The 13,713-nt window shown below is 32.8% G+C and overlaps 1 protein-coding gene across 1 annotated transcript; it reads left to right on the top strand.

The window, feature by feature from the left end:
- Positions 1-325: 325 nt before the first annotated feature.
- Positions 326-13,273, top strand: LOC130657058 (meiosis-specific nuclear structural protein 1-like). The gene is made up of 15 exons (XM_057460020.1): positions 326-481; positions 5,649-5,768; positions 6,835-6,948; positions 7,031-7,090; positions 7,460-7,527; positions 7,931-8,033; positions 8,792-9,021; positions 9,526-9,601; positions 9,895-10,035; positions 10,786-10,835; positions 11,266-11,323; positions 11,420-11,542; positions 11,704-11,838; positions 12,523-12,648; positions 13,101-13,273. Exons 1-15 carry the CDS (start codon positions 479-481, stop codon positions 13,206-13,208), a joined length of 1,515 nt encoding a protein of 504 aa, XP_057316003.1. The 5' UTR covers positions 326-478; the 3' UTR covers positions 13,209-13,273.
- The last annotated feature ends 440 nt before the right edge of the window (positions 13,274-13,713 follow it).

Raw genomic sequence — 13,713 nt, 5'->3', positions numbered from 1 at the left:
TGGCAATGCTCGGCTTGAGTATGCTACGAACATGTTTGTATCGCCGTCCCAGGGTCAGAAGAGAAAAGATACAATGTGGATTGAAATTCTATTATTTAAATTCCAAAAATCTTCAATTGTAACTTTCTGTTAGGTAGACATTCCAGGGATCAAGTCGGAGATCTCATACAAAATAATTTGGAGAGTTACTAGTTAGTAGTTAGTAGTTACTAGTTTGCAGTTTTACTTAAAAATATTTTAATTGTGCACAAACATTGCTTAGTAAGCTCGTCCCGGTCTCTTTTATAAACGCGGTCTCGCGTTAAGTCGAGTTGGTGTATATATCCACATTGCTTTCATAGCAACTTTAATTTACAAAATGGCGAACTAAAATGTCAACAACGATAAATCGCGGACGTCCGATCAAAAGTCACTCCAGGGCAAAAAGACATTTCCAACTACAAAATTGATTCCGAAATTGATACCTTGAAAATACGAAATGGTAATATTATTATTTTGATTATTTTAATCTATTTTTCTTTTTAAACTCAGGTAGCTTAGCAAATATCTTAAGAATCCTTTAAACAACAACAACCTTAAGATAAGAATAGCTATAATATTTCGCGCCGTTAAAATAAGAATGCAAGTCAAAAGCTAACAAAATTTGAAAATACATTGGCCGGAGCAAGTAGAAGACCCAAATTGTCTTATCATCAAGAAATCTATTTAGCTAGCTAGCTAGCTACTGTAGACAAAACTTCACATTACAACATTTTCGTAAGGTAAGCAACTTTATAACGTCTGTAGCTAGTAATGAAGTATGGTATTTTGCAGACGCTATCTGTATTACGATATCACAAATTTAACTTAACTTATTCTATTTGCAGGAAAAATAATGCTAATTTGCTAATAATATGCTAATAAATGCTAATACTTTGACTTTCATCACCTAAAGTCTGCATTTTATTGTCTGTCGATTTTTCTGAGTTTATCCATGCATGTGCAAGAATCCCACAAAAACGTAAACATTGAAACTCTTCTATTAAAGATTTGAAGCCATAAAAGACAGATATCCTTGAATAATCCAGTCTTTTATTTATGAAGGTTTTTCGATTAAACAGCATGCTTACTGCAGTTTGTAATGGCGGTTTTAATAACAAATAATCTGTATAATGATGGCCCTTGATTGGCTTGAACAGTATCACATGGAAATGCGTCTAGAGAGTAGCTAATTTCATACCTTAATTTCACCACACAATTCCTATTTTTAACAGGGATTAAAAATTAATTTTTGTAGTTTGCCAAGAAACCATCAAATTTTATTTTGATGTTTAGGCATGACACAAAAACGTTTTTTAGCGTCCTTTTGTAGGTCAAGAAGAGGTTTGTAAATTTGCTTATTATTTTGCAAATAAGCATTTAGTATAGTCAAAGTCAGTTGCAGCCAATCAAACTCCTTTCATGACTGGTTGAAATGAAGATTTCCCTTTCTGTCTTCCTTTTTTTGCAACACAAGAGAAATTGATCTGATTGTACTTTTAAAGGCTGTTCTATACATGCACACTATTTTCCATGTTACATTTACTTGATAAATCAGTTTTGTTAATTTCAAAAGTTATCCCAGGGGAGGGCATGCTAAGCAAGTTAAGGGGTAATTTAAAATCAGAAAAACATTGCAGCATGGTTGTAAGGTGATTTGAAGAAGAGTGTCTTTGATTTTCTTATTATCTCTTGGAAATTTGGACGTCCAAATTATTTTTTTTCTCAATAGCCATTCCCATATTTATTTTTGTCACGCCTAACAAACATCATGTTCAACAAACTTATGAAAAGATTTTCCTGGTATGATTGAATTTAATGGTATAAATTCAGATAATAGATTTCTCTTCCTCTTGCGCTGAGGTATATGAACTAACATATAGCCAACACACCAACATAGCTAATGTTATACCTCAGCCAAGATCTTTTTCATTGATGTTTATTTAATCACAGTGGTCGTTGGATTGTTGACCTCATTTTCTATAAAGTTCAATTTTTGCAATGGATTCTAGTCAAATTTAGCCCTTGTCTTTGCTCAAAGCAAATTCATAAGAACAACAGGAAAGCACTAGGGTTTTTTGTGGTGAAAATAGGTTGGTGGTGAATATAGGTCAGTATACACTACCATTCTTTAGTAAAAAATAATCTCTGAACAAAGGACACTATTTAGTTTGCAACAGAATGTATTTTTGTATCTTATATATATTTTTATAAATATAAATATATTTAGTCCTTGAATATTTTCTTCGCGTTTTATATGCGAAGGGAGCTCATTATATAATTTTGCTCCAAAATAATAAAATGACTTCTTTGCCGTTGAAAGATTTACTTTAGGAAGTTTTACTGAGGTATTCAAGTTTCTTGTGTATACTTGGTGATTGACCTTTTCAAAGTAGTTTTCGAAGCTGGCACAAACATTTCCATCCAAACACTTCCTTACAAACATGCACAACTGTTTCAACATCTCGCTGTGAATATACGGAATTTTAACTTCGTGATCACCGACAATGCGTCTTGCTCGATTTGTAAGGGATTGCAGTTTGTCAATTTGACCATTGGTGAGATCTGAATGAACTATCGAACAGTAAGTAAAAACAGGTAGAATCATCAACCGGTAGATCATTCCAGCTACTTTTGATCTTTCAAGCAGTCTAATTCTCGAACTGGCTTTTTTGTATATAATCTATCAAACTGCTGGCTGAAGTTTAGTGTACTGTCAATTAAAATTCCAAGATATTTGTAGGAGACAACATGGTTGATTTGAGTGTCGCTATAATTAACAGTGCAGTCGTCAGTATGTAGTGACAGACGTTTAGCTGTTCCAATAAGCATGACTTCAGTTTTACCCTTTTTTATATTGATTATAAGTTCATTTAAATCTAAGTATGAAGATATATTTGAAAGTTCTTTTGTAAGGGTTGACATAATCACCGATTTATTTGAGTGTGGAAAGTAGACAACAGTGTTATCTGTGTATTTTATCACTCTACAATTTTCTAATACGTCAGGCAGGTCGTTGAAAAATATTACAAATAACAATGACCCCAAAATTGAACCTTGTGGAACACCATTGAACACCGGCATTGAAGATGATAAGCTGTTCTTTATTGACACAGACTGATGTCTCTGAAAAAGATAATCAGTGAACCATGACAGTTCATTGTCTCTGGCACCATAACTTTGAAGTTTTTGCAATAAAACAGCATGACTTATAGTGTCGAACACTTTAGTTAAGTCAATAAATACAGCTCCCGTTAACTTTCCATTATCAACTTCCTTTCTGATGTTGTCAACAAACATGTTGCTGTGGTCGATGTAGACCTATTTGATCGATATCCAAATTGAAAACTCCGATAAGAGTTGGTTGGCTTCTAGATATCCGCTTAGCTGGGTATAGACTTTCAAGTACTTTTGAGAGGGCTGGTAAAACAGAAATCGGCCGGTAACTGTCTGGTTTGTTAATATCACCTGACTTAGACGGGTGTTATTTTAGCTGATTTGCAGATATATGGTACTTGTCCAGTTCTCAATGATAAATTGTTTATATGGCATAGTGGTTTGCTGATGATATGTAAACAGTCTTTAAGAAGCTTGGTTGGTAACTCATCTAATCCAGTGGCTTTTTTTGGTTTAAACGATTTTATCTCTTTTTCAATATAAAGCTTAGATACATATTCCATTCTGAAAGTTTTAACAGTTCGTTGAGCGATGTAATGCGGAGTCTTCCAGACATAGTAATTTAATGAAGATACACTAGATTTTAATGTCTTCACTATTGTCAAGAAATAATCACAAAACGTATTTGCCTTTGCAATATTCTCTGCTTTGTTGCACGTGGTTGTAGCGAAATTTGCTTTACTCTTCGTTGAAAACAAATTTTTTATGATGATCCAAAATTTCCTTGGATTCAAGTTGTTCTCCTGTAATAGGTTCTTATTATATTCTTCTCGGCTACGTTTAATGTTGTTATTGTATTTGTTCCGTAGAGTTTTATACAATTTCCAATCCTCGGCATTGTTGTGCTTTCTAGCCTTTCGGAGGACCTGGTCTCTACGGTTCATTACTTTTTTATTTTCGTGAGTGATCCAAGGACAAGGTTTTTCGAATTTTTAAACATATATATATTAATCATAACGATGGAGGGTGTTACAACAATAATCTGTCTTGTTTTTCACTTTATTATAACTATTTTAGGGAAAGTAGCTAATTTTTGTTATAAATCACATCAAAATTTACACTTCTGTTTAACCGCGTAACTATTTTTGTGATTACAAAATTAGCGCACTGTGCATTTTAGTTTTATCGCAACAAATTACCATGAACAAAGAATCAACTTCCAGTGGCCTTATCAATGGTGGTCCTAAAATATTGTTATTGATTCACCTTTTTTAGTAGGACATTTAACTAAAAAAATAATAACATTATTGATATCTTCTATGCTCATTATATTTTCACGAGATGGGATGAGAAAATGTTTGTTTTTGTTTTCATGTTTTTTTCTTTAAAACTTTTTTGCTTGATATTATTATTTTTTTTGTTTTCATGAAAATTAGGGTCGGTCGGGCCCATAGAACAAATATTTTAATTTGAGTCGCCTTAGAGATCAAAAAGTGTTAAATATTCAAAAAAATATTCATTTGATGTGTTGGTTATAGTAGTAGTTGATATTTCATTTATTTTTTCTCAAACAAGAGTGTTTTTCAGTTCCTGTAAGTCACAATTTTTGATCAGAAATAATATAAAATTGAAACAATATTAAGTTGAACCTGTAAAAAAGGTATTAATGGAACATTTGAAAAGTGTGGTCCATGCGGTATATACAAAAGTATTTTTTTTGCATATCTTTAATGAAAAAACAATTCTTTTTGTTGTTGTTTTTGGCTTCTTTTTTCTTGTTTGTGATACTCCCAATCTTGCTGTCATGATTTTTGTTTTACACTCAAGCTGCCCTTATAACTGCATGATACAGCTAAGTGGGTATAGTGTGAACGGTATGGATCAGAGAGCTTTGGCATGAAACAATTTTTATTTTCACTATACTAAACAGATTTTTTGCGTCAGCCCTAATACAGTATAGTAGAAACGAAGTTTGAACAAAATCACTCCATTTGAATAAAAAGTTTTACAAAGAAGATCATTACAGATATATTTTTATACTTCTACATAATTCTACTATTTTCATGCTTGCAATTTGTTTGCTGTCACTGTGTTGATCTCAGATGGCAATTACGACAGCTTGCTAATTACTACTGTTGCTGCACTTTTGCCTATTTAATCAATGGAACCATGAAACAAGTGAAGCACACATTTTGTTTGCCTCAGCTGAAGGAAAAAGTAAAATGAGAACCTCTATTTCTGTAATTTTATCCTTTATCTGAAATCTTAATTCTTCTCTTCCATCTGAATTTCTCCCTCTGTCTCAGGTCTATTAAAGCTTACTTTTAATGACATAACAAGTTAAACTCATTTGAAAGATTCTTAAAGTTGGAATCTGGTAATTTTTTTGATAAATCTTTATTGGTTCTCCAAAGTTTCATAATTTTAGCAACTAAGTATTGAGATGTATGTAAAATATGTAAAAGTATTTTTTTATTGCTGTCAATAACATATTGTATTTGTTTTCAAACTAGGAAATCATTGGTAGATCAGCTCGTCCTGTTACGCTTAGCCATGCAAAACAACAAAAAATTGCAGAAAAAAACAGAAGACGAGATATGGATAGAGAAGATTCTGGCAGGCGCTTACAACAGGTTAGGGTACATGTTTTTGTTAACAACTTTGTACATTGAAAGTAATGTAAGTTAAAATTGCTTTACGCATTTTAGAACACTTTAATTGCAGTATACCTTGTTCTATGCTATTCTGTACTAAAAAATTTTTTGTAGTATACCTTCATAAATGCTGACAACCCCATAACTTGATATCTGCATGTCAGGTTGAAGTTAAATTTTGTAAGTAAACATATAGGGCATATACAAGCTTACCCAAAATTTTTTATTGCAAACCAAGCTGCAGATCCCAAGTTATGAAATAAATTTAAGAGGCCTTGGGCGAGCATACAAGTGTGGTTTTAGTAAAAAAATTGATGTTAATTAATTCACCTTTATAATATCTATGCATTGATAAAGCTTGTAAGTAAACATATAGGGCATAATCAAGCTTACCCAAAAGTTTATACCCGTTTTATACCTCGGGTTCTCTTTAACACCCCAGATCTTAGTAGGTGAGTAAGTATTATATGTTATGTGAACACAGTTAGTACAAAGTACTTTCTCAAAGATTTTAGTTTACTATCATGGTTAAAAATTATTCCCGTTCACCAGAAAATATATCCCTTATGAACAGACCTTCTCTTCTGCTTATCAAAAATTTTTATGGATTAGAAAATACCATAACATTTTTTAAAACAAAGTTTTTTCCTGTTTTGAATGACTATTTATTTTTCATAGAATTCAGCACACTAGCATAAAAAAAATTGAGTTTTTGGGAATAAAAAATGAAGATAACTCTGCAATGCAACAAGTAAATTTCATGTAACAAGCATTTTTCACCTTCTTATTGAGTTTTATTTATATATACTGGTATGTAAAATACACAAGGCTAATATAAGGAGCCGAAAACAGAATCGTATCCATATTGAGACTTAAAAAAACCACCTACCCACTCTTTATATAATGTCTGAAGTATTCAAGTCTTACTCAAATGATCATGTATAAATCAGGTAAATCCAGCGTAAGATTCTGACAATAATCATGCTCATGTGAAGCTACATTTAAGTGGAACTGTATGTATAATCTATGTCAATATAATACCTAGGAAAAAATATTGCAAGCAAATATGGCGAGTGAAGACAGAGTGGAAGAACGGCGCTTTTTAAAGACACTACAGCGTGAGAAGAATGAAAGAGAAACTCAGGAGGCTATCACAAAGGTAAAGGGTTGTTCAATTGAGCAACCATGTGTCTTTCATTTTGAAGTCAAATTTATACTTTGTCTTTTGCTTTTTTTTGTAGTCTAAAATGATGAAAGCGATGCGTGAACAGCAGAGAGAACAAGAAGAAAGATTAGCACAGGTGATTTGTAATACTGTTATACTTTCAATTCTGATGAATTGCAAAAATCCATTTATACTTTTTAAGACTATCTTTGTATACACTGGTTATTTTAATGTTTTCCTTACAATACTTGATTTTCATTGCGGATTTTGTTCAGCATAGTGTGATGGTTTATTATTGCCACCAGTTCTCCCAATTTAAAAGAATGCTTATCAGCAAGAAATTTGCGAACAGCATTTACTTGGCATTTGCAAGGGCTGGCTGCCTGAATACTGCCTAAAATGTAGGGGTGGTGTGTCCTTTGGAGTTCCTGAACTCTGTGTACCTGAACACAGATGTACATTGTTCAGAAAATTGCTCAAAAATTGCATGCTATTTCTCTCGTAGGAACTGCAACAAATGAAATTAGAAGAAACAAGAGAAGAAAAACTGAGGCAACATATTCGTGAAAACAGGTTCACAAAATAAGAGATTATATTTTTGTCCTTTTTTTCCTTTTTTCACATTTTTCACTGCCATTAAGCTAACAGTTCAGGTCACGCTACAATCGACACCATTATGAATTCACGACTTAAGATTACTAACTTTTTTACTGTCATCAACCTATCCAAGCTATAATGGCTTTAAAATAGATTATATTTAACAGCCATAAATTCTTCAACGTTAAATTAAATTAAACAAGGTTTTTAAAATTTCTAAAACTGTAGTATCTTTAACCTAGCAAATATCTAGTAATTCTGGAAACCTCCTTTCCTTTGAGTGACTGTTACAGAAAATGGCTCTTAAGACTACAAACTTAACTATTTCGCTGTTTAATTACCACAGAATTTTTAGTAATTTTACAGAATTATATTTTAGTTGGGAAATACGCGAATTAGAAGGAAAACTTAGAGCTGGACATATGAACAAGGAAAGACACGCTCAATTGGCTGAGAAAGCTGCAAAAGAAATTCAATTAAAAGTACGCTTATTCATTTCAGTAGTATTAGTACTATTATTGTATCAGTCCTTACCAATAACACCCATAGTGCTGAATGTAACCTCTTGGTTTCTAGGACTTTTTCAATCTTTTTAATGTCTTTGCCTCTTATATTTAAAAATGTAATTACTGGTGTTAAATATATTGTTTTGTATTTAAAGTAATTATTTGTTGAAATGTGCAATTCTTTTGCATTAAATCATCCCAGAATTGCTGGAATAGTTTTCTGTCTACTCTTGAAGACAAGGTTAAACCTTTTAACATGTAGTTATGAATAGGTTAAGGTTAGGTTAAAGCCTGGATAGATCAACGCAATTTTTCGTTCTCAAAATAGGTATATAATTATTCTTATTTTACTGAATTGACAATCAAATAAATATAATTTTGTAATTTTCACTGCCATGGTCATTTTGTCATGGAAACCGGCATGCAGAATATACAATAAATTAATACTAGGTTCTTTAAGTTTTCTAATTTCCCCAAATATAAGCCTATTTCTACCTATTTTCTAGCCTGCCAAAGAATCCATGAGAGAAATATTAGCCCATGTACTTATTTTCGGAATTTTGCTACATTCGGGCTTAATAAATATTTTACAAAATGTGAGGATTGGTACACTCAATTGAATTTTTTCGCTGTTTTCTATAACTTCTCTATTAAGATAAACCTTAAGCGAAGAAATTTTTCACGGAAGATATTTAATTGTTGACTAAGCAATGAACCGTTAAATAAACTTTTAGAGAAAGGAAGCTGAATTGACCGAGAGAATGCAGTTAGAACACGAACGCGCAAAACAGATGGAAACTGAACGTGAGCGTAAACGCTGGGAGGAGAGTGTACAATATCAAGAACAGCTAGAAAAACAGCTCCTTGAACAAGAGCGAAGAAAACGTGAGCAGTATGAAGAATTCTTGAAAGAAAAGTTAATGATTGATGAAATTGTCAAGAGGATTTATGAAGAAGATCAACGGTTAGTTTCTAATAACGAGCTAGTAGAAATTGTGTGTTTTTATTGCAGTTTTGTTATTTAGGATGCCTGATATACTTTGCAAAGAATTTCAAACATTTAAGTAAATAGCTGGTTCTGTGAGAAGTTGAATTAGAACTGTCTTTTTTTGGTCTAATATACTCTTTTGCAAAATAAGTGTTCATATTTATTTAGAGAGCTAGGCATTTACGCCTGGTGGTGGTTCACGAAAATAAAAAGTTTGCGTAAAAAATTTAAAGGCAATTCCAAATAACTAAAGCTCATAAGCTTATATTTCTTATCGTTATTTATGTTGTTAAAAACATTGAAGTGATGCCTTTTTGTCAGTAACACACTTAGCTGCCATATGTTGCCAACTATATCTTACAATTAATATTGCCTCCTATTTATGTGATCTAAATACCTAAATTCAATTCTCAGCTATTTATTATTTTTCTATGAGGGCACATTATCAGACACTTTTCATTTTGTTTTGTTTTTTGACAGGGAGATTGCAGAGAGACTTAAAAAGCAGAAAGCTACTCGTGAGTATGTTGAAGAATTCATGAAGAAAAGGGAAGAGGTAATTTGTAAACTTGTTTTGAAACAATCAGACTGAGTTTTATATACGTGTCTTTATGTGGGCATTGTCAAAATCCTGAAAATAACATTGATATTTGCTTTTAAGGAATTAGGCTTTTCGTTAAGTTATTTTTGTGTGTGTGTGGACAATTATCTTTTTTATCATTCATCCGCTTAAATAGATTTTTTTCACGGGGTGTACCAATAGTAGTTTACGATTAGTAGAAAATTATCTCTACAAAGAATTCAGACATATAGTGGACTTGAAGGAAATCTTGTATTTCTCCCTTGTAGTGGAAAATAAACGAGCAGAAAATCATGGAAGAAGAGAACGAGCGCATACTTCAATTCGCTTTGGAACAGAGAGCACGCGAAGAAGAGAGAATGGTTGAGAAACTGAAGAAGGAAGAGAAAATGTCTGCAGTACAGAACGAGGTACAATAAGGAATTTGATAATAATTGCCTTAAATTGTGTAAGCTTTGTTTTCTTGGGCAAGGAAGATGCAATAAGTACACACAAACGACACAAGCCCAGCTAATTTCATTAAACTAGTCGGTAGCCCGTGAAAAAATTCACGGGTTCGCCTGTTCTTTTTATACCGCATTACGTGCGTCTTGCTACTTGCGGTACCATTTGGCGTGACAGATGGACAGACGTATACGGGTAATTTAATATATATTGACTTAAGTAACATGTGGAGTGACGTGAACACAACATAGGTAGCTATGTCTGTTAAAATTTACCTCACACATATTTTTATTTCCTGACCGCTTCTGTTTACTGACTGATCATGTACTGCCATAGAAAGATTTATAATGAATATGCGGCATTGGCCTAAAAATTTTTTTATCTTTTTGTTTTTGTATTTATAATAAAAATCCAAATTTAACATTTTTTTTTAGTTTTTGATCATTTTAATCCCCTAAATGTTTTTTCTTGATATTTTTTTTTTCATTTTAAAATAACCATACGCTACCTATTGTTCTTCAAATTTGGAACGGCTGTTAAAAATTTACGAAATTGACGGGAAAGACTGTTTCAAGCAGTTTTTACTTTTGCTTGTTTGTGCATGATATTATATCCCACAGTAAATGTTGGTTTGGTGTCCATCGTTGCATGGCCTTGTTAATTTGTTTTACTTGCTAATTTTCATCACGATTTCCTCGGTTTTTTTTCTGTTTTAGCTTGCCCAAAGAATTGCTCAAGAACAATACGAAAAAGACGAAATGGAAAGGTTAGCTAGCTTGTTTTAAAAAAAATTGTTCCGTTGCGTGTTAAATTCTTGCGTTACACCCTTTTCATAAGAACATGCTTTATAAGAATATCAGGATAGGATTTCAGGTGACAAACAATAGGTCTCTTGCTTAGAACAATAGAGAAATAACAATAATAACCGGTTTGCTTAGATTTTTGAAATTCTTATGAGAAGAAGCGTATATGGAATTACCTTTCTTTCGGGACACCACAATGTGATGAACATTTTTTTTTAAAACATCATTTTGTGTGTCTAAACAGGGAGTCGTTTTATAATATTCTTCTTCCATCTGCGTAGTTGTGTGTGGCCACTCCTGTAATCATTGTATTAATTCTTGTTATTGGGCAAGAGTGAAAGTTTGTTTTGTGCGTTCAAAAGCGAATTGACGTGTCGTGGTGTTATGTTTTAGAGTTCGTATGGAGTTGTATCAGGAGGAGCAAGAAGAAACGAGCAGGCAAAGAGAAATTGTAAGCCTTGAATAGAAGCTAGCTGGATATTTAGTCAACTTTTTAGTTATTCAGGTCACCACATGAATCGGACTGCAAATTTATTTTTATTTTCAGATGAACATGGAAAATCGTATACGCGAACGTTTGGACCTGCAAAGGACAATGAAGGAGCAACTGCAATGGAAAGAAGACAAGAAGAATGCGGAAAAACAAGAAGAAGAAGAATTCAGACAACAAGTACGTAGGCTTGATTGCGCACACTTTTTAAATCTAAATGTTTTCACATTTTTTCGAAATGTCACATTAAAATTCCCTTCAAGTATAGCACCCTGACAAAATTAAAATATGTAGCTGGATCTGTTTTATATGATATTTTTTTACCTTTTGAATATTTTTAGATGTTAGCTAAGTTTGCTGAAGATGATCGTATTGAGCAAATGAATGCGCAGAAAAGAAGAATGAGACAGCTGGAACACAAGAGAGCTGTGGAAAGATTGATTGATGAAAGGAGAATACAGCTGCAAACGGATAAGGTAATGGTTAAAAATATCCTTTTCGAAAAATTTTGATTGATTAGAAAAGTCTAAGAATTTTTTTTTCAGAGCCATGTGTGTTATTTTTGCTTTAAATATGAGCATGTTTTGAACAAACGTCTATGAGATAACCTAAGGCTGATCTCTGCTTGTTAAAAAAAGTTCCCTGACAAGAAAATCTTCCAACAAGTATACAGATTTATCCGAAATTTTGTCATGGATTAGACAGAATTCCGAAGATTAAAAAAAAAATCAACTTTTTCAGAATTTTCCCGAAAATTAATTTTTCCAGCCAATAAAAATGCTAGAAATACATCACGTGTATAAACATTGGAGGAAATTGTAAAAAAGGATTGCATTTAAGGTGGCGGCTGATATGAATTAAAAGATTTCGCCCAGAAAAATTTTCTTGTTCGGGAACTATTTCAACAAGTGAAGATCAGCCTTATAATATCTTAAGAAAGTTTTCTTATCTGTGAAATATTTAAACAAGTGGTGTTCAGCCCCTAGTTATTTTATTTTGGAGTGAAATGATAATTAAAAATATCCATTTGAAGATTATGTTTCTGTTCGTGGGTTTTTGGTGATTTTAGTTTAATATAACTGCAATGAGTTTTTTTCCCATTGTTGCAGTCAAACTATATTCACATCAGTAGCTACCGTGATTTTGTTTTTTATTTTTAGGAGAAAGCGCTGGAAGAGCAGCGAGAAATAGAAAGAATGGCAGCCTACCGCAAACAAATTGTCGAAGAAGAAAGACAGCGTTTACTCAAAGAGCATGCTGCGAAACTTTTGGGTTACTTACCCAAGGTACGCATTTAAAAATTTAGCTAATTTTTTTAAAAAAGTTTTCGGACAATCAACATAATAATGGCGTTACTTAAGGCTATTTTCTTCTTTCAAAATATTTTTTTTAATTATCGTAGAATGAAGTGTATGTAGAATGAAGTATAAACGGTCTCTTGCCTTTATTAAGCGTGTCAAACCCGTTGCGTTTATAAAAGACAAGAAGGTAACGCTACGCATTTGCCGTTCTTTAATCTTTCGTATACTGCATACGATAAAATGTATACAAGAGACTAAAGATCTTTATGGTGTTACTAAAAGTGAAACTACGGCAAAATACATAGTCAATCCTATCCTTGCAATCCTTCCTGGAGACTGAACTCCTTAAACTGAAATCTTAAATATTGAAGTAAATATTGAATTAATTTGTCTCTATATATTTTGTGTTGGGTGACTGCATATATTTTTATTCATAGGGAGTACTACGAGATCGTACCGATTTAGAAATGTTCGATAACAAATTCAAGGAAGCCTACGCGCCAAGGAAAATAGATTATTTTGAGGATGAAGATGACTCGACATAAATATAAATGTACTTTTAATATCTGTATTATACTTCTTGCTAATATATGTGTATGTAAAATGTGGATTGTGGAGCTCCAAAATTTTTGTAAAATATAATAAACGGGGAATGGGGGGGGGGGGGGGGGGTGGGTGGACTAGGAGTGAGAGGGGGGGTCTAATTACAGCGGGACTCCGTATGTATGTTTCTTTGCTGACAATACTTTTAATCATTCAAGGAAGTTGAATTAATTGCATCATTAGTTTTGTCTTGCATGCAAAGGAACTAATAATCTGATAATCAGCGCTACTTTTTGGGGAAAATATAAGGTCAAAGGTCCCTTCTCCTTTTGTAGTATTTGCCGGCATTTATTTTGTATATAGAAATTGTCAGTTGAAATTACGTAACCCACCCCAGGATGGTCTGGATACCCAGCTAAACTTTCGCTTATTTTAAGAGGGCGTAAGTATACTTGGCTAATCCCAGAAGCGCATTTACATTATATTGTATCTCAACCTCGTAGCGTG

Source organism: Hydractinia symbiolongicarpus, chromosome 9 (genome assembly GCF_029227915.1).
Source record: "Hydractinia symbiolongicarpus strain clone_291-10 chromosome 9, HSymV2.1, whole genome shotgun sequence".
In the NCBI taxonomy this organism is placed as follows: Eukaryota; Metazoa; Cnidaria; class Hydrozoa; order Anthoathecata; family Hydractiniidae; genus Hydractinia; species Hydractinia symbiolongicarpus.
This window is presented reverse-complemented; position numbering and strand designations above follow the sequence as displayed.